At 38.7% G+C, this 26,717-nt stretch overlaps 1 protein-coding gene across 1 annotated transcript in view; it reads right to left on the reverse strand.

Moving 5' to 3' along the window:
• The window catches only part of TENM3 (teneurin transmembrane protein 3), a 434,963-nt gene that overhangs the window by 101,788 nt on the left and 306,458 nt on the right, over positions 1–26,717 (reverse strand). Inside the window, exons 6-11 of the mRNA XM_027122504.1 lie at positions 16,418–16,632; positions 10,881–11,091; positions 10,351–10,452; positions 9,956–10,150; positions 8,676–8,876; positions 2,040–2,225 (exon numbers count right to left, since the gene is read on the reverse strand). Of these exons, the coding sequence (XP_026978305.1) occupies positions 2,040–2,225; positions 8,676–8,876; positions 9,956–10,150; positions 10,351–10,452; positions 10,881–11,091; positions 16,418–16,632 (1,110 nt within the window). The remainder of the gene's footprint in view (positions 1–2,039; positions 2,226–8,675; positions 8,877–9,955; positions 10,151–10,350; positions 10,453–10,880; positions 11,092–16,417; positions 16,633–26,717) is intronic.

Here is a 26,717-nt window from a genome sequence, read left to right on the forward strand (position 1 = left end):
CGTGGATAACTGTATAGTACACCTCCTCCTTTTCCAAGCTATATATACAAGTGTGGGTTGTACTTCCCAGGCTACAAATAGTCAAATATATAACATTTTCCCTCTAGCTAGAATCAGTTCACTTAGGATGAGGGGGGTGCTGGGGTCATGAGCAACGATGGTGTATGTTTAGAGGTATGTTGTTCCTGCCCCGCCTCTCGTGTGCGTGCACTCTGGGATTGCAGCATGATGCTGTTTGGTCACAGGGATATTACATTGCCCTCTGCATGTCCACAGAAAATACGCAAATCGTGACTGTCAACCATTTCCCGCCTTACCGTAGCAGCTCCCAAGTGCGGCTCACGTGAACAACAGGCAGTCACTGCACTGCCCTGCGGAGCCTCCCTTAAAGAGCAGAGGAGGGGAAGCCACATCTGGGCCAGCTGCTGGGGATGAGCACTTTGCAGTTTACCCCAGTAGGACTACAAGCTCCCCAGTTGCTGGCAGTAGCTCACCTTCAACAGGTGACACCGTAGGTATGATTCGCAGGTAAGAGTTAACATAAAGGCCTGATCTTCAGACGTCTGCAGGGCTGGCCCTTGGCCAGCATCTGGAAAGGTGGAGTTCCCTACACTGATGAGGTTATTTTGCGCACCTGCAGCACTGAACATCTGCTCTTCTTTGGAGAGCCTGGAATTTTCATGGCTGTGGCTGACACAGGCTACCTCGCTGAGCAGCCCCAATAAAAACCTTTTAACTCTCAACCTCAAACGGGCGGAAACACTGCACATATGTTGCTGCATTTCCCTGCTGGAGAAAGGGGCATGGTTCTTGTGACCTCTCCTGGTGGGAGACAAGGAGCCTGGAAAACCTGGACGTGGATTCCTGCAGACACCACCTGATGAGTCTTTCCCCTTTCTGGAAACGTCTATAGCCCTGAGCACAACTGTGCCGAGAGGGCCCTTCCAGCGGATCACCACATGTCGGTGGGGGGGGGGGGGGTGATAGTGGGACCCCTGAAACAGATGATTTGAAAAGAGCCTTCCTGGAAATTCTGCAGAGATGCCATTTGTGACAGCTTATAAAATGTAAGTGATTTCAATTTTCCTGTGAAAAAAAATCTTGGCTAACCAATGCGTTTTTTTTTTTTTAAAGTACATAAACTTAGAGATGCACTGGAAGAAGAAATCCGTCACTATGTCAAGACTCCACCAACAGCTCTGTCCAATCTTACCCTACAGACATAAATGTGGAGAAAAACCATTCCTCAAATTATGAGATTTTTGTAGGACTGTGCCATTTCTAATTAATATTGTACATTTTCACTGAAGTGAGGTAGCACTGTATTACTTACTTTTGTTGTATTTTCTTTAAATAGACGTTTTCATTTCAGTGACTCAAACGGTGAAAGCAAAGGCACTGAAGACCTTGAAAATATGGAACTAGTATGTATGTTCCGGGTGCTTCTGTATCCAGGCGAAATACCATTTATATACTAAGAGTTTGATCTTAAACACCTATTTGTCTTATTTAACCAACAGACGTGCTAGAACATCACCGTATTTTAAGAAGTGTTAAGCATATAAAACTGTTGTGGAAAAGCTAGATGGGTGTATTGTATTCTGCTTCCTTCCTCATGGTGCTACAGGATAAAGTCATAAAGACTCCAGCCTCCTTTCAGAGACGCAAACAGATGGACAGGTGCTAAGATGTGTGATTCTGGAATCTACAGGAGCCCCAAAGGCTACATACTGGGAATCTCTTTCTTCAAGTAAAGAATACTGCCGTTACACGGCGAAATCAGCCTTATGCGAGTCAGTCTCGGCGGCCGTCCCCCAGCACCATGCACAGAACATTCTTACACTCGATACTTGAGGCAGCGGCTGTAAAAAGAACTGGGCTGCCGTTGGGACCTGAGACCCTTCCTTAGCGGCCACTCCTTCTGAACACAGGACAGGAAAAGGTAACGGGTGGGGGGAAGGAGCTTTCCCGAGGTGAGAAGCAGGCCCTGGGGGCGGGGCGGGGCGCTCTGGGGGCGGGGCGGGGCGCGGCCGGCCTACCGATGGTGCAGTGCTCGCCGTTCCAGCCCTGGCTGCATTCACACTTGCCGTCCCTGCAGGTGCCGTGCTCGGCGCAGCGCGGGTGGCAGGCTCTCTGACTGCACGCTGGGCCCGTCCAGCCTTCTTCACAGCGGCAGGCGCCCCCCATGCAGACGCCGTGCGAGCCGCAGTCCGCGGAACAGATCTCTGGGGGGAGAAAGAGAGGAAGCCGGGCAGGAGAGGAGAGCAGCGGCGAGTGAGACGGGGAGCGAGGGAGAAGCGCTTCGTCTCAAACTCCGCGCGTCAACAAGGTGAAGAACAAAGTCGCTGAGCATACGTACGAAAGCATTTACCTACTAAGTAGATGGCAGCATCGAGGGCTAGAAGCGACAGACGTAGTTTGCTTTCTTTGTTCCATTTTATATGCTGCCACGATTGGGCGTAAAATGCACATGGTAGTTATGTTATAAACAATTTTCTGTATTATATATGTGCTTACACACACACACACGCTACTAACAAAACAGAACAAATGATTCATAAGGAGAGGAAACTGTACGCACACATACCTGACATACCTGTTTCCAGGAGTATCTTTCGACAGCCAGGAACACAGGCACACATACATCAAATTGATATAAAATTTACGAAATATTTAAGTGTCTGTGTATGTCAGGTATCTAACAGGAGTTAGGTTTCACCCATACAGCAAAAACTGAAAAGGGATTATTTTTAATCCTATGGTTTAATTTTTTTAAATATTCAGAAACTGCCACTGAAAAGAATCTTTTATAAAAAAAAAGCGTAAAAAAAAAAAAAGAATCTACTTTAGTACGCACTTTAGCTTGCTCCTGACACAGAGACGTGCTGGTTAAATAAAAGAAGCTGTTGTTTTTCCTATTAAGTATATTTGTACAGTTGACAGATAAAAGCTGCTAAGCAAAACCATAGTAGAAAGCCGGTTTAATAATATATAGAACTGCCGGCTCTGGCATTTGCAAAGCAAGGATTTTCAATTACTAGAATTACCGAAAAGGGCACAAGTGACCAAAGGACTTTAAGAACGGTAACAACAGGTTAGGTTGTTAAAATAGCATTCAGGCGTCCGAAATAATTTTTTTCTTAAAAAACTTTCTTAGAAGCTTTATTTGACTAGAACCAATTGAGAGAGACAGACAGACAGACAGAACTTTGAGGGTTATTTTATTTTTCACTCTTCACATATAAAGTGAAATAAAATGAGCTTTTTTCTTAAGATTGGAAGACTACTGTTTAGTTTTGGTTTTCTTTCAACAGTAAAAACCTGAGATCGTTTCTGACAGACAGAAAACGACTACAGCTGAATTTTAAAATTAAGAAATAATCACTGTTTATGTAGTCACATGATCACATGTCCCCCTTTCATTGACCAAATAAAACGTTTCTCAGACACTGGAATTCACAGGGCTGAAGACTTTTAGACACCACATCCAGGCTCAGTGAGAGTTGTAAACAAGAGCCAGGACTATGAACTGGAGGAGAGTGGTATGTGGTTTTTTTCATGCCACGTTTTCTATCTCCTTTGAATTAAATTTTTGATTAAAAGATCCAAGATGGTTTGATTAACTTCAGAGGAACAGAACGTCACCTCAGCTCAGAAGAGTGAGGTTTCTTTCTGAAGTTCCCTTTTTTATTCAATCGAATCAATTTTTCATTAGGGTGAAGGTGTTTAGCAGCGATTAGCACACTCGCTTTGAGCAAGGTGCGTCAATCTTTGTAATGAACTTATTAATTAGAGTTAATTTAATTGAAGTGGAATTGAAGGGCTAATTAATGGACAAACTGCTGCTGAAGAGAGAGGAAACCTCTGTTGCTTTCAAACCTATAAACTTTCTGATGGAAATAATTCATTTCTTCTCTTTCAGCAGCTTAACCAAATGTTTCTTCAGGTGTAAAATCTACTCTCCTATTGAATTTAGATCTCTGAAGGTCATTTCCACAACAACAAAAGAGGCAGCTGGTAAAGTGTTTTGCTTTAGGATTCAATAGGTTAGAAATTCCAAATTCTACTGCAAGTAAACTTTTAAGTCACAAATGGAAATTAACAACGGTGTTTTTGTAAACTTTCAATGAGAATTGCAGACAAATTGGAGGCAGGTGAACCCAGATGTTTTCACAGGATGACTAGATGCGTATTTGAGGTCTTTACTAGTAATTCTAAGTAAGTTTTCTGTCTTTTGGCAGCAAATAGCAAAGTTTAATGAAGTTTTTTCCTGTGCTTAATTACTTTCTCCCAAAGAAGCATACTGTGTTCATCATTCAACTCTCTATATTGAGAGGTTAACATGTGTTAAGTGTGTATTTTGTATTAGGGATTTAAAGATGAATAGGATGAAGACCTTCACTCATTATGTCTAAGTGGTCATTTTGTATACAGGTAAAATTAGATTTTCAGCTAGCAAAATAATTACATCAGTATGAAAAAAATCAGTCTAAATATGTAAAAGTGATATGTAATTTTGGCAACCAATTTAATCTGTTAATTAACATTTATATCCTTTTTTTTTGCTATTTATAGCAATACCATTTTATGAAGAAGCCCAAATTAACTTCTGAGCTATTTAATATCAATTACAAACCATCGTTTATAAAATAATTCTGGTAATGTATTAAGTAACTTTATACAGAACACAAAAAAGGGGCTATTTCATTATTCCTTGCCTACTTGGATAACTGTGGGAAACAAACTAGAATGACAATATTTCAAACAAGTATTGTTTTATAGCTAGTATTATTATGCCTGTTTCACTGATGGAGGTGTAAGAGGCCCGAATCAAGTAACTGTATACAAGTAATATCTATAAACTTTAATTGGAGTTTTACATCTTTAATATAGAAGCTGGAAATGTAAATAAAAACTCAAAAGAAAGAGCTAAATGCCTATTTTGCTCTTGTAATTATATTTTTTAAGTGGAGGACAAAATGAGTTAATGTGTAATTTATTTACTTATTTTTGGCTGCGTTGGGTCTTCGTTGCTACGCGTGGGCTTTCTCTAGTTCCGGCGAGCAGGGGCTACTCTTCGTTGGGGTGCGCGGGCTTCTCATTGCGGTGGCTTCTCTTGTTGTGGAGCACAGGCTGTAGGCTCATGGGCTTCAGTAGTTGTGGCAAACGGGCTCAGTAGTTGTGGCTCGCGGGCTCTAGAGCACAGGCTGAGTAGTTGTGCCTCACGGGCCTAGTTGCTCCGTGGCATGTGGGATCCTCCCAGACCAGGGCTCGAACCCGTGTCCCCTGCCTTGGCAGGCGGATTCTTAACCACTGCGCCACCAGGGAAGCCCCGTGTGTTATTTGAAACAATGCCATGTGCCCATGCTTGATAAACCTTGGCTGGTGATGATTTCTTAAAACTCTTCAGTGAGATACTCAAGGCCCTCTATAGTGCCGGCCCCAGTGTGGGTTTTTACTTATGTATCCTATACTCCTTGCCAACTCTAACAGTCACGCATTTGCATTTTCTAACCACAGTCTCTGGTTTTCCAAGCTCTCTGAATCAACTCACATTTCTGTGAAGCAATACTAAGCAACTGTAAACCCTGGTTGCCTCCAACAATGTATGGCCACAGATGAGGGAAGCAGAGGAAAAGGAGGGGCGGAAGAAAGAGAAAAGGGGAAGGGAGGAGAGGGGACGAGAGAGGGGAAGAAAAGAAAGGAGGAAAAAGAAACGTGAGGGGGGGAGCAGGAAGAAAACTCATGAACTGTTTCTCCAACTAGGATATCTACTTACGGGGTCGGCAGAAGTTTTCCATCAATACCACAAATTAGCCTATATAAGACTTTCTTTAGTTTGGGCTTCCGAGATTCAACGTATAATAGGTGAAGAGCGGCCCATGAATCTTTCATGCCGATATTGACGCATAGGGCAGCAAACCTGTTACCCAAGTTCCTCAAAATGCCAACAAAGAGTGATTTGTAAAAACTATGAGTCTTTTTTTCCTCCCTTAAAATAAGCATGTTAATTAGCTACTGGCAAGATTTCATTTAGGCTTATGCCATTAGGTTAACAGATTATATTAGTTTCATTTCATAAATTTCACATTTGGGGAACTATATCCAATCAATACTTTTATGTGGAAGCGCCTCTGAATTGATGAGGAATTAAGTATGATGACCTACAATTAGCCTTTGGAATTCGACCACCATAACTATTACCAATGCCACCACCAGTCCTTCTTAATGGCTAACACTTACGGAGTACTTACTACGCATAAAGCCCTATCATAAGTGCTTTTCACATACTAAGTCATTTACGCCTTACAACAATTGTATATAAGGTGGCACTATTAGTATTCCCATTTTACAGATACACGGAGGCACAGAAGTTACATAACTTGTCCAACATCACACAGCTAGGAAATAGCCAGTCCTAGATCTGAACCCAGGCAGGTCAGCTGCAGAATCCCTGTTTCTTAACCACTTACTGTTAAACAGCAGGTGTTCAGAGGGCAATAGGTGTGGGCAGGGTTAAGAGTAGACAAGGATTGTCTGAATCCAAGGCTTCTGCATGATATTTTTATGTACCTGACACTGCTCATAAAATCTGTCCTTCGCCCCCCCCTTCTGTTTATCCTCCTCTGCTTTTCCTTTTCCTCCTCCTTCTTCTCTTGTCCTCATTCTTCCTTCTCTTCTTTTCCTGCTTTTTAATTTATTTTTGCTCAGTTGGTCCAAACAGAAGTCGTCACCGTCTCTACCTCTCACTCGCCTCCCACTGCCGCGCCTGCGTTCTGCCGACTTGGTGATTCTCACCTCTTCCCAACTTTCTCGCCTCTTTCAGAGACATGAACACCAACCCCAATCTCCCTTGCCTCAGACTTCCAGCTCTTCTCACCCTATTTTATGTTCCGTTTTTTCAGCAAGTCCTGTCTGTTTTGCCTTTAAACGTCCCTCAGTTTATCCTTTTCATTTCCACTAACTCCAAGGGACTGTGCTCTCATCCCTTCGCCCTTCTGGGAAAGCCCGCCACGGTGCCTTCTGGGAAAGCCCGCCACGGTGCCTTCTGGGAAAGCCGCCACGGTGCCTTCTGGGAAAGCCCCCATGGTGCCTTCTGGGAAAGCCCGCCACGGTGTCTTCTAGTGTTCAGGTTTCACCGTTCTCTCTGACGTCTGATCCACGGGGTAGTTCTGGACCACTGTTCTCGTCGTATCAAGGGCATCATTATTGTTAGTGAATTCTCCATTGTCTAATGTGTCCCTCATAATTGGGCCCAACTCAGTTTTTACCTCCAAATACTCTGTCATCACTGTCCCCTGTATGTAGTGAGATTCTCACAGTCGTGTCTTTGGTAATGGTAGCAGCAGCAGCAGTAGTAGTAAAGGTGGTGGCAGCTGTATTTAGAATTTATCATGGGCTAAGCTTTGTACTAAGTATTTACTTCACATGCATCAATTCAAGCAATTCCCACAGCAGCATCTCTGGAAAGAATGTCTTATGCTTAAATCCATTTTATAGATGAGCAAACTGAAGCATACAGTAATTTCCCTAGGGAATACAGGTATCAAGTAGTACAGATTGAATATGAACCCAAACATCGGATTTCAGAATCCACGCTCGTAAGTACTTTCTAATACTGTTCCCCTAGTCAAAAAATATTCCCTCAACCTCCACACTAACTACAATCTTTAAAAGGAGGCAAGAAATGTTACAAATCTCCGTGACAACTTTCAGTAGGCATCAAGGCAGGATCTAAATCCTGACTGACTTTAGCACATTAGTCCACGTAACTCAATAGAATATTATACTGGAACACACTGGTTTCTAAGTATGTCATGTACGTTTATCTCATCTCCCCAATTAAACTGTAATCTAGACTAGAACAGCATCTTTTCAAACTGTACGACTAACGAGTGGGTCATGGAATTAATTCATGGGTTGCAACCGGCATTAAAAAAAGTAGAATAGACTTGGGAGAAAGTATCAGTGTATATCACTTTGTAAACCTTTTGTTTCAGTGATGTGAGTATATGCACATATATGTATATGAGGTCACAATGTAAAAATGTATTTAAGACCACACGTTATTTAGGTCATGGTCAAAAACTTGAAAGCCAGTATTCTACAGGGCAGGGATGACTGACACTCTTTTATCCCTGCAGTGTCTTATCACAAAGCCATGCACAGAGCTGGCGCTCAAAAACAACGTGACTGATTGGATAAAATTACTACCTGTCATTTCTATTATAATCATACAGTTACAATTAAAAACTCAGTGTTGAACCATTATGTACACCATAATATCTATATATGTTTACTCTTTATTGTGATAATATTAAGTCTTCTGTTGTCACATAATTTTTTAATTGAAGCTTCTCTGTTTATGAGATAATGTGCTTAAATCTCCAAGCTGTACACAGGCCTTCAGAGTTAAGAAGAGAGAGAGCTTTACACAAGTGAAAGATTCTTCTTTACATTAATACTGAAGGAGAAATTTAATGACAAATTGACTAAGCCTGTTTCTTTCCATATTATAAGATAACAAATTTCATTACTTTAATATTTATTTCTATAAATGTTCACTTTAATAAAATCTGTATTAAGTATAATAAGTGTGTTTTAAAAATTAAAATGTCGTAACCTGTAGCTAAACAATATTAAGCGCTCAATCGTATGGCATGTGTGAACCTCACCATTTGAGCAGTCTGGGCCAGTCCAATTAGGGTCACAAGTGCAGGAGCCCCTTTCTTGAAGATATGTTCCATGACCAGAGCACTGGTCTGGACACATGGTCTTGAGTATTTCACAATTGTTACCACCCCATCCTGGATTGCAGTGACATTCCCCATGGATACACACACCATGATTAGAACATCCAGGGTCTAGACAATCAGCTAGTGGAGAGAAAAGAGAACAAATTTATGGTCAAATCTAGAAGATATACACAAGTACATATGGAACAAAGAATTACACCTCAATCTAATTTACCTGAACACTTTGGATACTCAAATGTTTACCCACTGTTTATTTGCAAGAACTTGTTTCTGAAAAATGCAGAGAATGTATACAATAAAACATTAAGAACCATGCCATTTAGGTAACTGAGACTCTTGCAAGGATTTGTAATTCTAGTGAATTACACACTTCTGCTCTTGAGGTTTCAGACGATTGCTTTCCGTTCTGCCCAATCAGAGAGTAATAAGTATTGGCTTCTCTATAACAAAATCTGAATCAGCTGACCTAATCCATAACCGCTGAATACTGACAGCTGTATGGGACCCTCAAATGTTTGAGAAATAAATGAGTTGCAGACTCTCCATCTCTCTTAATTCACTTTAATGTGCTTTAGGTGACGAGATTTAATTTAGCAATTTGACTCAATAAAACTTTACACTTGTAGGGTCAATGGCCTGAAAATTTAATTCCAGAGACTTAATTGCATCACTTTGTGTGTGCAGATCAATAAAATCCATTTGACTGAAGAACGGAAATGGTGCTTTTCTGCTTTTTGAAAAAACAGTTCAACTGCACTTTACAGTATAGCATCTTGACTATCAACATTCTATACAGTTATGGCACAAACCCATGATGTGTTTTTCTCCATCAGTATACTATGTTCAATATTCTGTCTTTCTAGAGAGGCCAAAATGCTAGATTTAGAAGCTGGCATCAAGGTGAAAAACTGCAAAAAAAAAGAATTCAACGGTTCACCTTTGGTTCTAAGACAAAAATGTTTGTGTACTTTCTCAGAGTAAAAAAAAAAAAATTATTCACACAATTGAGAGAGAGCTAAAGGACTCCTCGGTATTTTCTTCTTTTTATTAGATAAAATGTTCATGAAGCAATGCAAAATCAAAATTACTTTCAGAAGGAGGCATATAAAAAGATTCATCTGCCAAACTAAGGTTAGACATACAAGCTGTTTCTTTATGAAGCTATAACGACAAACCTCTGCAAGGTTTGACATGTTTACCTTCTTCACAGTTCTCTCCTTTGTATCCAGAGTTGCAAACACAAGAGCCCACGATGCAAATCCCACGACCCCCGCACTGCGGGTCGATACACTGCGTATTTGGTACATCACACTCGGTGCCCTTCCAGCCACTGAAACAGAGGCAGCGGCCCTTGGAGTACTGGCCGTTGCCACTACACAGCACTGGACAGGCTGCTGTGAAATAAAACACGACAGAGGAATTAGGAATTAACAGCCACGTTTCCCATCGAGATTCTCCAAGAACAGGCACATCGTTGGAACAAGCAATCTGCCATTTCTCCCCTCTTTTCTTTCCTGTCTTGAGAGCTTTCTGAATTGCTCGTGTTTCTACAGCTTATTTATATTGGCTTAAGAAAAGAATCTAAGTCGCATACCTCTTGAACAATCCGGACCTAGAAATCCTGGAAAACAATGGCAAGTTCCAGAAACACACTCTCCATTTCCATGGCAATTCCGGGGGCATTCCACCACAGACTCTGAAGAAAAGAGAAAGAAGCAGTCCTTGCTGTGCAGCCTGCCTCTCGTGCAGGGTAAACTGTGTCACTTCGATCATTTTAGCTACATCTTGAAGGAAGCATGGGTGGCTTGCTCCATAACCCCCCAAAAGTATTCATTCATACCAGATTATTCGAATAGTAAAGCAAAACACTGACATTTCAAATGCAGACGTTTTAAAGCGTTTTCGCGATGCACTGTCCTCCTCCAAGCTACTTCCAAGTGCTACTGTCTTCCAGTGCTTCACGGTTTGTCACACAGTCATAAACAATTTAAAAAATATTTCTCACTTTTACCTCAGGCTCTAACATCCTAGGGATCACTCAAATTGGTGAAGACAGTTGCATTTCTATGCAACACAGTGTTGAGGCCGGAAGCCCGGAAGTGATGCTTTGAAGACAGTTCTTACCTATCACAATGGTATTGAACGACACCTGCTCTGCACTTTTCCCATCATTATAAAAAGCCAGATGCCAGATTCCAGAATCCAAGTACTGGATAAAGCCGGCCTCGTGGAGACTGACGGACCTCGCCTGTCGCCCGGCTCTTTCGGACTCAAGCAGGTTCCGTTGCTCTCGTGCAATCAGCCTGCTGCCATCCAGCAGTTCCACAAAGTCGTACTGAGAATGAGGAAAAGGAGAACTGTTGAGTAGTCGGAAGGAGAACGGTTGTGGCCGCTCCTCTCTTTCCTTTCCAAACTTTTCTCCTTTGCTCTAATAAACACAATGGTAGAAAAAAGTTCCTGATTGACAGGTCTTCTAGGCATCGCACTTACAGGGGTGATGGAGATTACCCACTGCACACCGAATACCATTGTTGTATTTAAACATCACAGACCATTTCTTCCCTTGATGCGCAATACGGTTTCCAAACTTATTTAATTCTTCTGACTGATAAAAAGTTTGTGAGTTTACAGAACAGACTTGTGGTTGCCTAGAGACGGAGGGGGGTTGGGGCAGGGATAGATTGGGAGTTTGGGATGAGCAGATGTAAACTATTATATATAGGATGGATAAACAACAAGGTCCTGCTGTATAGCTATATTCAGTATCCTGTAATAAACCATAATGTAAAAGAATATGAAAAAGAATATATATGTATAACTTTGATGTACAGCGGAAATTAACACAACATTGTCAATCAACTATACTTCAATAAAATTATGAAAATTTTTTTTTTAAGTTTGTGAGTTTAGGCAGTTTGGGGATACAACCATAAACCTATACTATTCCAAACCCAGCAGCTCTATTTTAGTTAGACCATTAGATGATCTCTTAAGATCTTCTCCTATTTAATACTCAAGTAGTAACCACTGCTACTGAATAATTACTTTGTGCCAGGATTATTTTTAATCCTCCTAGCAACACTTCTAGGAAGGCATTAATATTTACACTTCAAAGATGAAGGAAACTGAAGCTGGAGAAGCTCGAGCAGGGTCAGATATCTGGTCATTGGCGCAGGTGGTATGTGAACTCCAGTGCGCTTTGCTCCAAAGCTTGGGCTGTTCCCGTTACCCCAACTCCACCCCTCTCTGTGACCCTGATGTAATCATTCCGAGCATCATGGAGAAAGCCATGGATTTTTACTTAGTTACAGTTAGATCAAAAACATATAACAAAATGCCTTTACATCTTTGATCAAAAGTCTAAAAAATTAAACAATGGAGGAATTTTGAAGGGATGGCCAGCCCAATTATGATCATGAAGTCAACCATCATTAAACTTAATTTTTGTTTTAGCAAGATTAATCATGAACATTGGGTAGTTGGAAGAATGTAAGTGGAGAATTTGAAGATAATTTTAAAAAATATGGGGACTTCCCTGGTGGCACAGTGGTTAAGAATCTGTCTGCCAATGCAGGGGACACGGGTTTGATCCCTGGTCCAGGAAGATCCCAGATGCCGCGGAGCAACTAAGCCCATGCGCCACAACTACTGAGCCTGCACTCTAGAGCCCGTGAGCCACAACTACTGAGCCCGCAAACCACAACTACTGAGCCTGTGCGCCTAGAGTCCATGCTCCACAAGAGAAGCCACCGCAATGAGAAGCCCGCGCACCGCAACGAAGAGTAGCCTCCGCTTGCCGCAACTAGAGAAAAGCCCGTGCACAGCAACGAAGACCCAACGCAGCCATAAATAAACAAGCAAATAACTAAATAAATAAATAGGAAAAAAAATGGAATGTGACTGGTAATAGTGGGGTAAAATTTTGTAGCCAGAGATAATTCAGTGAATTCGGAAGACACTGCAAAGACTTTCCAACACAGTTTTAATAAACTTGTTAGACAATAGTTTCTTAAATAGTGTCTATAGACTCTTACCCAGTTTCATTTTATTCCTGAGGTATGTATTTATGGTGAAAAGTACACTACAGCACTATAAATATAAATCATTAATGCTAAAGCACTACACATGTGAATCATCAATATTCTACTTTCTGATAGACTGCTTAAATGGAATTTCATCACACATCTTTCCTAAGGAAAGGTTATTTATACTGAATCCCTTAATACAATCAAATTGAAAAAAAATCAGTTGTGGGATTCTAAGAATCACAGTTAAATACATTGCCACTGTACACAGACCTCTTACTGTTACTATTGGACAGAATTTAGAATATCTAATTCAGCTTCCGACATACTAAATTTTAAATTTAAAAGCTTTTTTTTTGTTATTGTTTGGTGTAGTCAAACTGCATTATAACATCATTTAGCTGTGAGAAATATAAAAAAAAGCCACAACGTAATTAGCATTCAAACACTTTTTCATCTACAGCGTATGAGGATGAAAATAATGACTGGTATGGATATCTGAACTGCAAAATTTCACTGGGATTCTGTTCCGAAATTATCAGAGGAAATTAATTCAGCACATTTGAAAGGTGCCTCTGCCTCAAATAAGCCATTCATTTTCTCATCAGATTTAAATACTTGCATTAGCATGGCAAAAAGACAAGAAAAAGTTTCTTTTTATGGTCCCGTTGCACATAAACACTTTTTTCTCCTAACAAACCCTATTAATTGTCACCTTTATCATAGGGCTCATTGTTTGTCATCACAGTGTGAACAGTAAAGGGGGGCTGGGCGGGGAGCAGCTGACGGTTGTTGAGTCTCTGCCCAGTTCGAGGCCCTTCTCTGCCCAGTTCGAGGCCCTTCGGGGGGCATTTCACACACAACTTCAGGAGGGCACTCAAATACCTAAAGACACGCCCCCTATCTAACACTGAAGCTGTCTCCACGAAAAGGAAACAAACTATGTGGGGCAGAAATTTAATAACCTTTGTTCTCAGGGTGTAAAGTAATCGCTTGTGGGCAAATCCGAGAGTTTTGCTCTGTGATACCTATTCATAAGATTCCTCTGGATTCTTCTGCGCAGCAAGTCTTAGAATCTTATGCTATTTTTAGGACAAAATTCAGCCTCACCACTTTGGAGGAGCAATCATGAGACAAAGCTTATACCTGATAAAGGTATCTTGGTGGTTCGTTTCTGAACAGATTTTCCATATTCTTAACTCATTTCAGTTATCAAAATGATGAGAACGCAGAATCTATGAATACCTAACTGTGCTCTTAAATCAACTCTTTGGTGGTGGTAGATTCTTGCTGCAAATCATTGACATAGAGGAGGGAGTGATTTTAAAGATCACCTGATGCAACTCCTTCATTTTACAGATAGACACTGAGGCACAAGGAAGTTAGACTTGTGCAAGGTCACAAGGTCAGAAAGTGGCAGGGGTGTGTGCTCAAGAACCCAGGTTTCCGACTCCTATTCTAAAATAGCCTTGATGCAGATGCACTTAAAGGATACAGTACGCTATTAACCGTAAAGCGTTAACTTGCTTCCTTAGGCTTCTAACTGTCCAGGAGAATGAATTGAGCATCAGGGAGAAGGAAGTCAGTCGATTCCTTGGTAACAATCATATGGACAGTTTTACAAAGGGTTTACAGAGGGTCACAAAGACTTTCAAAACTCAAGGGATTATTCTGTATGCTTGGCCAGTTTTAATTATTTCAGGTTGATTTATTTAACGTTCCCCAGAAACAGAGAAATGTTCAATTTGGGCTGTTTTACAGCATATTTCATGTTTAAACACTGAACTCAGAAACAGCTGTCTGCTCTGCTGATTCTGAATAAACTGCAGGAAGGAACTCTAATAACTGTGGAGCTTAAGAAAATGCATAACTACTTAAACACATATATTGTGGGAGAAAAGAAGAGTGGCTATCACGTATATTGTGCTCAAATACCAGAAGAATTATAAGAAAACCTGAAGCTACACCTTTTATTCCCTAGTCTTATATGGTATATATAACCTCCAATAAGTCAACCCTAAATCTTCAAATAAACCTTTAAAGTGCCAATGCATTAGAGAATGTTTTCTGAAATTAATTTTTGGAATTTTTAGGTTACAAGCTCGCTATTGTACTTAGTTTAGAGGTATGTTTCTTGAGTTATACAAAAATAATTTAATCATGTATGTGATTCCAGTGGGAAAAAAATGTTTTTTCCTATTTCACTGGACTACTGCTCTACTAAATGCAATCTATCTGCTATAACTGAAGTCAGAGAGGGCCACTTCCACTTAAGAAAATCCGGTTATTACATCTTAGTCAGTGTCACCTATAACATTAACTAGAGTCAAATGCAATTGTAATCTAAAATTTAAAATTGGACCCCAGTACACAGTAAGAGGAAGTTGACATGTAAACATTAAAGGAATTACTTTAACAATGTAGATATGAAAAACGTTAAATCAGAAAAATGAATACACCAAAGCATGACATTCAAAAAATTTACAGCTGTATAATTTATGTACGTATATGAAACTTGCCCTGATCCATGACATTAGAGAGAGCACGTTCAAATTTTCTTACTCATCTTTTTTTTAAAGATATTATTTTTATTAGTATAGGGATCAATTTTTCTTTATAATTTATATTCCGAGGTTATAGAAAAAGCATTTCTCACAAAATTACATAATATAAAGCATACATGAAAATCCTCTGGTCCTCATTTGATAAATCCAATTAAAATCGGCATGAAATTCTATGAGTAAATAAACTGATTTTCAAGCATAACTTTAAGCTCATCTAATTGTCAATTTTAATTAACCATCTATTACATTTTTTGCAATTCCTGTTTTGGGGAAAAGTCCGGGCTCCAATTTTGTGGTAGGTAATTTAAGTAATTTCTCTTAGACATAATGGGACCTCTTTAAACCACAATTTCCAATTTATACACCGTGAGCCAATATTAGACTATGAAAAATCTGTGGGATTATCGATCTGTGACAGTTGTGAGGTGGTTTTCATGAAAGCAAATTGACTTTAAAGTTCTTTGAATCTACGATATAGGGGCATTTGAATTGTTTTGTGATCATCCTTGGTGACCTATGAAAGCTCTTTTATCTCTGTATTTCAGTGTTCATCATATGTAGACTAGGAATCATGGCTTGAGTTGATAAAGTTTATATCATGATATTTCTGTTTATGTTCCCATAATTTCTTTACAAAGAGTAAATCTGACATAAAGTAAAAGGTATATAATATATTTTCAACAGAATGAACACATGTTTGAGATGAAAATGTCATGCATCTATTACATGAAAGGAGTATGATCTTTGGAAATGATCATAGAATCTTTCTAAAACACTTGGAAAATCTATGGTGTTTTACTACGTTCTCAGATGCTATTCAATATTCATCAGGTTACTCACAAATTCTGCACATTTTAATCAATCAATAATGATTAAAGCAAGTCAGGAAGAAAATGCTGTTCTTCCTACTAATTCAAAAATCTCAAGATAAGTGTCACCTATACTCAAAATTCTTTTCACTGTAAAAGATCAACACAGAAGTGGTCAAACAGTTAAACAGCTGAACTTAAGAAACAGAATGACTTTAAAAATGTAAACTAGCAGTTTTCATTTTATTGGTAACAGAGCCTACCTGAGTATGGGAAGGTGGTAAGCCTTTTCGGCCATATACTCCAATCAGCGCATCTTTCTGAAGAGAGATATTGAATTTAAGAAACTGTGGCTGATCAATAAAGAGCTGTGATCTCCAGAAGATCCCGGGAGGAACCTCTTGAATTGCTCTTCGGCCAATATCAAGTTCTCCGGAATCTATGGTGTTATTTTCTTGTGTAAATCCACCCAATTTTCCTGAATGTAAGAGATCCATTGAAAAAGAACAAAAAATTAAGAAGAAACAAAGCCAAAAAACAGAACAGCTTTCTGACTTTCAAAAAATTCTTTTTATTTAAATGCTCAAAAATTTCATTTTCTTCTGATAAATGAAATGCTCTTATTTATTTCTAATTTTTCCTTTAAAAGGTTTTTCTTTGTTAGATATTGTTCAACCAACTCTGACTGAGCACATCCTTTAAGATATTTAAGTCAACATCCCTTTACTTCCTCCCAAGGTATGCCTATTACTGCAACTGTTTTCACACCTACAGTCTTTCTTGATCGCTTGAAACATAATTATCTTACAAATTATATGTGTTGTTATTTCTTGGGAGAGATTAATCCAAGTCTGGTATTTACCAGTCATTCTAAACATACCATAACCCTGCAAAGTGTAAATTAATGGATTGGAAATTGCAGAATGGATTATGGAGATTTCCAAATCAATCCTTAAGCAAACAACAAAAGCAGTCAATGGCACAGATTCATGTAGTTCCCTCCAAACTATATAGTAGAATGAATGAAGATTCAGATGCCTGAAGGGCAGTTGAGAGGGGGCAGGGGGCACGTTATGAGGGGAAGGGATGGAGGAGGGGTAAGTTTAAATTCTCACGAAGTGTTTAACGTAGGCTGCCACAACTTCTCTTCCTTCTGATCTTTACCTCAACGTCACCTTCAGCCTTCCGCGCACGTGTGTTAGCCCTCTCAATGCCTTTCAATGTGTTGAGAACAGAGTCTCCACTCCCTGAATCTCTGACCCCTCTTAGAGACCATCTCCTTCCCAGTTTTAGGAAACAAATCCAAGAATCCTCTTTTTTGGTACGACTCCGCCTCCTTCCCTCTTCATTAAGGTTCTTCCTCATTCTGAGGGGGTTAGTGATAGAGAAGGTTTTACAATTTGCCTTAAATGGACACAAAACCACACTGTCTCTTATTCCATGGAAAGGGTCCATGAACGCAAAGGAAGAGAATGGAAGTGGGCAGATTATCCTCTATCAAGTCAATCTTTTTGAAAGTCACAACGTTGACAGTATTGAATTTGTCTTTTTAAGAACACTGATCTGAATATTAATTCAGATATTACATAATGTTATAAAATATCTATTCTACAACACCGGATACGTTGTGAATCCAAAATTTAGATGACTTCAAGTTGGAGAGTTGTGAACTATTTTATTTTAATGACAGAGGAGAGTCTTCCATCTATGAAGAATTATTAATTTAACATTGAGTTCATTTTTGAGTGTTTACTAGGGACACAGAATTGTGGGTATCAAGAAGAAATATAAATTAGAGAATAGAATCTTAGAGATTAGTCTGGCTTTGATGGCTTCTGCCATCAAGCAACTAGTTACCTGGTTGGGAAGACAACACCTAAAAACTAATAAATTAAATGACCATCTAAAGCAACACATAGTTAAAGGTCAGAGCAAAGTGGTATCACTGAAGGCTGGAGGTGGAAAGATTTCACAGAAGGGGTAAGTTCTGATCTAAACTTTGTAGGACAAGTAGGCTAAGGTTTCTGAGTTGGGGTGAATATCAACTAAAAACATGGCAATGGAACTGAACCTGTGTTAGGGTGATGGTGAGCAGAGACATCCATCTGGCTAGAAAAGAAGTTAAGAAAGGCAGGAGTCAGATAAACGTGGGTTTGAATCCCAGCTCTGTCAATAACTAGCAGTGTGACCTGAAGGTATATACTGAACCTCTGATTCTAAACCTCACCTGTAAAATGGGGCTAGTAATAATGCAATCACAGGACTGCTATAAGGATTACATGAGGTATTCTATATAAAGCACTTGGCTCTCAGTAGGTATTAAATGAATGGAAGACATTAATGGGTTTGTCACGGAAGTAATGAAAGATAAGATTGGAAAAGGAAAAATGATATCAGATGGTGGAGGCCCCTGAATACCAGGTTAAAGAATTTGGTCTTTATAATTCATGTTCCTTTTTTAAAAAAATGTTTTTTGTGTGTGTTATTTTTTTTTTACATCTTTATTGGAGTATAATTTTTTACAGTGGTGTGTTAGTTTCTGCTTTATAACAAAGTGAATCAGTTATACATATACATATGTTCCCATATCTCTTCCCTCTTGCGTCTCCCTCCCTTCCACCCTCCCTATCCCACCCCTCTAGGTGGTCACAAAGCACCGAGCTGATCTCCCTGTGCTATGCAGCTGCTTCCCACTAGCTTTTTTGTATTTTCAACTCTGTCAAAGAGCATTATTCCACCCCTTTTCTTGAAGGTAGGTATATATGTATATACATAAATATATATAGGCATTGTGTTACTATGCATATAATTCATGGCATGTTTTAAAAATAGGTACTTGAAATAGATTTAACATGGGTTAATTATACTTCAATGCTACAAAGGCACTTATCTGTTAATATGTTTTAGTGTGTGTGTGTGTGTGTGTGTGTGTGCGCGCGTGCGCATGTGTGTCATCAGGAGAAACAATTCAAGATTAGTAAGAGGGCTTCCCTGGTGGCGCAGTGGTTAAGAATCCGCCTGTCAATGCAGGGTACACTGGTTCGAGCCCTGGTCCAGGAAGATCCCACATGCCGTGGAGCAACTAAGCCCATAGGCCACAACTACTGAGCTCATGTGCTGTAACTACTGAAGCCTGCATGCCTAGAGCCCGTGCTCCGCAACAAGAGAAGCCACCGCAATGAGAAGCCTGTGCACTGCAATGAAGAGTAGTCCCCGCTCCCCGCAACTAGAGAAAGCCCACGCGCACCAACGAAGACAACGCAGCCAGGAAAAAAAAAAAAAAAAAAAGATTAGTAAGGAACAGATGTTTATGGTAGATATCCAGGTTATGGCCATTAGGGTCTAGAGTAATTCACAACAAATCACATTTATGGATAAGTGTGAAGTTTGAGGGAGAGTGTGTTATCAGTAAGTGTTGGGATTCTTTTCTATCTGGACTACTGCATCCTACAATGACATATGACCATCAGGTGCAAAGGACAGCTACACCTAAACAGAGACCCATTAAAGGTTCTGATCGGGCAAAAGGTGACACGAAATCACTGTCTCAAGGACATTAAGGTGCAGTAGTGTGGGAAGCCCAGAAGTGGAGAGATGAGCTGGGATACAGTTGCAATAACCTAGGTAGGAGGCAGGACGGGGCTGTAAAAGAAAGCTTAAGAAAAAGTCATTATTTACAGTTTCACTTCCTTTCTTTTTTCCTGATGTCTATAATCACGGCAGTTAACAGTCCTTTACCTACCAGGTCTATCTCTGTTGAACTAATTTACTAATATAAAATGTTCTTGAAAATAAAAGTTCAGAATTGGGTTATAGTAATCACTGTAATTTTTCAGGTATCAACTCACAGACTATAAATCATGCATCATTCATTGAAATTTAAAATATGTATCTTATGATATTAATAAATATTCATTTTAGCAAAATTAGAATATATAAATAAAAAGATAAAAAATATAGAGAGATTACTTTTGCTTGCTATCTAAGCAAATATCTTTCGTTATTCACAGGAATTTTAAAATACCTGAGATCAAGTTCTACTTTTCATTTTGGAAGCTTTTGCACAAGAACCTAAATTTCTCATAAATTAGATTTTACCAAGAAGATTAAGGAGGGGGGAAAAGAGAAATGGAATTAACCTTTAGTGAGAACCTACAACATGCCAGGTAGTTTCACCTGTACTACCTGTTTTAAATTTCAAAACAACTCTGTGAGGTCGATATTATTTTGAGATGAGGAAATTAAGGCTCAAAGAAGTAAATTACATGCCTAAAGTGATGGCTGAGTCAAGATGCAAATCGGGGCCTGCACAATTCCAGAACTATAGTCATCCATATAATCTTTGCTTTTTATTAAAAAATATTTATTTCAAATTACTGGGTTTTAAGTTTGTCTATTCCATATAAAATCAGGTATGTTAGCTCACTGAAAGATACCAGAGAATCTGCTTAGCTTTCAATTTTAGGACATAATTTATTAGGAAGTAATGGGCAGTTTTGTGTGCCACGGATACTATAACAAAATATTCTTTGTGTTATAATTTACTATAGCTTCCCAATAAGTTTTTGTCTTTTGGTTGATTTCCACATGGTGCTATTTAAAACATATCCAATGGAGTAGTAGTCTTTTTTCCCACTAACATGTTAGTAAACATGAGATCATTCATATTTGGACTCATTATGTTCACACATTTCTAAGGCTATTATTATACTTTACTGTTATTAACAAGTTTATTGTTATTTTCTGAAGCTTATGTGACTGAATCTACTCTCTGGTCTTCACCCTATCTCCTGCTGGTATAAATGGCTTAGTAGTTTTAACAGCGCACACATGCTTTGAGAGCTGGTAAGCATTAAGTGGTACTAATCCTGGAGCTGTTTTTCCGAAACACCATCTTTGCCCAAGAGCGTTAGCTTTGGAAATAGTAATCAAGTTCTGACTTCTAGGCTTTCAGGTTTTGCTTTGTTGCTTCTCCATATTCTATTTTGAGGTGTTACAATCTTTCTCACTGAAAAGATATGTGTACCCACTGATGGGTCAATAAGTGCATCTACTTATCCATTAGTCCCACAGCTAATTTAACAGGTGGCTCTTTTTCAGAGAGAAGGTTCTTTCATTTGTAAGACAAAATAACCAAGACTGAGTGGATGTGCTTGAATGGGGCAGCAGTAGCTACGATCATAGTCTTCTTGTGTACCTGTAATGAAAAAGCTTCACAGAGTCTCAGAGTTCAAGTGCCCTTGGAGGTCATTTAGTCAAGGAGTCTTCAAACAAGAGTAGTCATACCCCTAGGGAACCTGAGGACTTTCCAATGAGGAAAGAGGGGTAGAGTATTTTATAGGAATTAATTTCTAGAACCTCAACAACTTCCATATGTAGACTTCTTTACAACAGACAGGCACACCTCTCATACATCCAGAATCTTTCTTTCATACATTGTCTTAGAACATAAAGTTTCCAGTGTGTCAAACAGGCAAAACTGAAAGTATTTTTTGTTGATAAACCTCCTTTAATCAAGACGCCATAAACCCATGGTAGGGCTTTAGTGTTTTTCCTGTCTTACACGTATTTCTATCAAAGGCAAAGTGCGGTGAAGTTGAGAAATGGAGTATTTAAGACTGTTGGCATGTTTTAATATCCGATATATCAAAAGGGAGGGAGAACCTTATTGTTTCATGCCCCCATCACCCACCCAAACATTGTCCGTGAATGCTTTTCATTTGCAGAAGAGTTTCATGATTGCAAAGAGAACATCAATAGAGTAAGAAATGTTAAAGGCAATGATGCCTTACTTAATCCAATGGTCAAGCTCCTGGCAAGGATTTGGTCTTTGTTCATCTCTCTACTGCCTGCCTAGCATAGGAATTCGGAGCTGAGACAGTTGTGACAAAACGCATATTAATTTATTTGAACTGAAAAAACAAGTCATACTTTTTTTCTGACAGAAAATGTTTGATTTTAATGGGAACTAGCTCTGCCAGTAAATGATATAGTGGGTATTCCTCATAAATTAGTGAGCTAACTAAATAGAGATACTGAAAGTATATGATAAAAGCATTCAAGAGAGATTACACCTAAGGTAAATGAAAATGAACAATGGTTCCATTTTCCAGTCCATTCTGCATGTATCAGATAAAGTGCACGAAGTAAAAGAATAAGAGGTGTAATTGGCAGTATGTATTTTGCTAAGCCTTGGTGAAGCCTTTTCTGGTATTCTCCACGGAAATTGAGAAATCGTATTGATTCGAAAACTGCATAACGAATCTTTTTGAAAGCAGGTAGTTGCTAATTCTTTGCTTTCAATAAAACTGAAGAAGAAATGTGATGAAGTTGACAGCTTGTAGACCACTAAATATACTTTTTGGAAACAGATCACAATGTGGTCTAATAAAGATTTCAAATCATTGAACGGCATCCTTCCAAAAAAATTCTTCCACTCCCTTCTGCTTATCTTGTAGCAAGATTTCTTATGTTTATACTTATAACAAAGGATAACAGGAACAGAATCGATACTGAACCTTGCTTTGCTCTTGTAATAAGTAATATTCATCAGTGAATACATAAACTATTTGAAAAAGTCCCCATTCATCTCATTCAGAGGTATTTTTAATACATTTTCACTTTTTACATTTAATAATTATCAAAATGCTCAACATATTTATATCATAATCAGGTTGATTTCATCCAAATATGTACAACTAATAATTGTAAACAAAAGTCAGTACAGAATAAAATGGATTTTTAAAAACACTTAAGAGTATTATGGTTGCATAGAGCAGGTTCTTATTAGTCATCCATTTTCTACATATTAGTGTATATATGTCAATCCCAGTCTCCCAATTCTTCCCATCACCACCACCCCTGCCACTTTCCCCCCTTGGTGTCCATACGTTTGTTCTCTACATCTGTGTTAAAATTCAATATAAATTTGTACACATATTTTGTTTTAGAGGCACAGGAACAAAGTAGTTTGAAGATCACTGATCTATTCTAGCCTTTCCTATGAAATGTGAATCTAATTTGTAAGGGCACTTTTGCTTCAAATTATTACACTATTTAGAATGGATTTATTTTGAATTAAAGTCTCAGAATGTGTCTTTTCTAAAGGGTAGATGCTGACCTGACCCTGTCATTATAATCAGTGATATAGAGCTATAAGGACATCACAGATTTTCCTCCGCTTAAATCCACAGAACTGCCAGCTAATATCAGTACGACATTCCTGCTAAAAAGCCTCTATTTGAATGTCAGGAGACTAGAGTTTTGTGAAGGGGCTTTGTTTTTTTAAATTCTGCATTGTTGCTTTTCAAGTCATGGCCCTCCTCTAATTTGGCCAAGTCAAGTGTGGTCATTCCTGTTAGCGTTTTCAAACGCTCTTTATTGACTGTAAACACACCTGGAAGTCGGCGAGCTATTCACACCATTTGATAAACTTGTAAATACTTGGACAACCTCTTCCTCTGAAGCTCATCAGTCCTCCTAGATAAAAGCCTGGAAACAGATGTCTTTCATCATGTCCTGAATTCCAGAAAACTCTGGCTTCAGAGGAAATAACAGGAGGGCCAGGTTTAGTGCTCTCCAGCCCCCCTTACTGAGATCACTCCATCCTTAAGCCCCCAGAGTCTGAACCTGGGAATGATCATAGGAAACACTAAGGTTGTCTGTAGGTTTTACTAAGAGAAAAAGGAGGAAAGATGGAGGAAAAAATAGACAGGGCAACAGAGTGCCCTGTAGTTATTCTAAACTCAAAGCATGTGGGTTAGGAATCAAACCAATTAAAGCCTTCACAGTAAGAGTGAGATGTACCACATCTTCAAACACAATGAAGTATCATCTTGAAGATTTTTTTTTCAACTTGTCCTGTTGTGCCTCAGTGTGGGAGCCACTAGCCGTCTTTTCACCCACTAACTGTGATTTTTCCTTTCATCAGTTAAGCATGTGTCACAACAGTCTTAATGTCTTAAAATACAGTTGTCAGAGTGTGAAAACATAAAGAGACTGAGCACCACAAAGTTATTGTTATTCCTCTCCTTCTTATGTGATACCCAGTTTATATAAAACACATCAGTAAAGTGGCATTTTTCAGATAATGCCTTAAAAAAAGAACTCTGTACTCTGAGATATTTTATGAATAATTGTTTACCAACGCTAGATTTTATAAGGACAAAACAGAGTAGTATTTAAAATCATACCGGTAATTAGGAGGTTTGGTATGTTTGAATATTATTTTGTGATATCAGAAAACAACCCAAAGTTAAAAAATACTGCATTTTTTGGTCATAGATATCACGAATTTGCTGCCTGCACATCATGTGAGTAAACCAGCCTATAATGATTAAAATGGAAAGGCAGAAAATAAATCCAACTGTGAAAGTCCAACTCAACTGCTGAGGAAGGTAAATGATAATATCATTTTAAGTCCCACAGCGGCACTAATAATTAAGACGTCAGGAAGCAAGGTTGGGCCATTTATAGACAATCAATAGCCCACCCTCCAATTCGATGACCTAACCTTGGATTCATACCCTGACTTTGAGAGCTCTGAGAGAACGTATCTTTTTATAAACAACCACATGCCATAACTTAACATCGCGGATACAGAGTGTTACATCAGAAGCTAAGTGAATTAAAACACTACCTTGCAAACATAGTTTAATGGACAAAATCAATATAGCACCTAATTAAGGAACTATTATACAACGCAACAACATAAATACTATATACAATATTGAATAAAACTCAATGCTCTTGCAGCCCCGTTAGCTCTATTTCTTCAATTCACAGGCAATCTTTAACTTGCTATAAAATCTAATTATCTGAAATTGGCTAGTATTTGAGAAAAGTCATACATGCTGAATAATAATGAAAAATTAAAAAGCAATTTGAATTATTTTGTTTAAAGAGGATGAATCACGTGTATGTAGTTTTTCAATCTGTACTCATACACAAGGAGGTTTTTGTTGTTGTTTGAGATTTAATTGACGTACAACATTATATTAGTTTCAGACGTACAACGTGACTCGTTATTTGTATATATTGTGAAATGATCACCACGATAACTCTACTGTACATAGTTACCACTTTTTTCATGTGTGATGAGAACTTCTAAGATCTACTCTCTCACAGCTTTCAAATATATGGTAAGTTTGGTTAACTATGGCCACCATGCTGTACATTATATCCCATGATTTATTTATTTTAAAACTGGAAGTTTTCTTTCTTTCTTTTTTTTTTGATTGGAGAAGTCATTTGCTAGAGTTACACTAACCAGAATTTGTGGCCTGCATACTTTGTCTTACATTATCCCAAATTATCCTATGCTGAATTTCAGCATTTGTCTTATTGCTTCTTTCCAATAAAGCTAGTGTGAAATGTCCTGCCCTGGTATCCTCTACTTTTCCTTACTGTGCATTTTCTAATTCATTGCAATTGCTTGCTTGAATCCTGTCTTGCCTAGTAATTCACACACTCTGGGAACAACAAATGTGACTGTCTTTCTTTCTCACTGCTATGTTCTCAGAACCATGCTCTGTGCATGGCACATAATATTATATGCTCAATAAATAAATGCAGAATGAATGAATACTATGCATTCAAAGGAGGATTAAGGAATAGATTTCTTCATAAAATCCAAATAACTAAAAATATAAATAACTAATGATAGGTATTTCTAATATTGCTTTAGAGGATATTTTGATGCTGATTTAAGGAGCTACATTCTTAAGAATTTTGCTACAAATACAAGTACGTAATCTTGAATTGCAGAAAAAAGAGTGAAGTAATAGTTACTGACATGTATAACCTACCTGTCACGTTCCAGTCACTGCTTAGCCCCCTACATGCATTAAATGGTTTTAACCTCACTACTACCCTATGAAAAAACAGGAGGTTAAAGAAGGTAATTCGCTTAAAGCCACCCAACAAGTGCATAGCTTCAATCCTTAATCGCTCTGCTGTACCAACACCTGCTTTGTGTACAGTTAATGCAAGGCACTGTGTCGGGCCCTTTATATCCTTTATAGCATTTAGTCATCCTATTTTCATTCACTCATTGGACATTACTTACTGAGCATCCATTACATGCCTATAACTGTGCTGACAGTTTTGAACAGAGACGTGGAAAAACAGCGTGCCTTACACTCTAGCAAAGAAGACGCATATTAAATAGTAATGGTTATAACCACTAACATTTTTCAAGCATTTACTATATACTGCACACCATTTTAAGTATTTACATTGACTATTCAAGACCATTCTAATTGATGAGAAAGCTGAAGCACAAAGATGCTATACAGTAACTTGTCCCAAGTACCAAAGGCATTAATAATGGTCAGAACTATCGTAGGATGTGAAACCAGGTGGTTTGGCTCAAGACCCTATAGCCTTTAACTCTCCGCTCTATTGTTTCTATGCTATAGTATGGTGTGACAGCCAGATTGTGGAGAACCCTGTTAAGTCATCTAAAGGCGTTTGACCAGAATCTAGATCACTGAAGGGCGTCAAGTAGGGTACTGATATTTCAAATCTGTATCTGTAGAATGGATGAGCAAGTCTAGAGATATA

This window comes from Aethalodelphis obliquidens, unplaced genomic scaffold (assembly GCF_003676395.1).
Source record: "Aethalodelphis obliquidens isolate GAN/ISIS:26980383/991018 unplaced genomic scaffold, ASM367639v1 scaffold25, whole genome shotgun sequence".
Classification (NCBI taxonomy): Eukaryota; Metazoa; Chordata; class Mammalia; order Artiodactyla; family Delphinidae; genus Aethalodelphis; species Aethalodelphis obliquidens.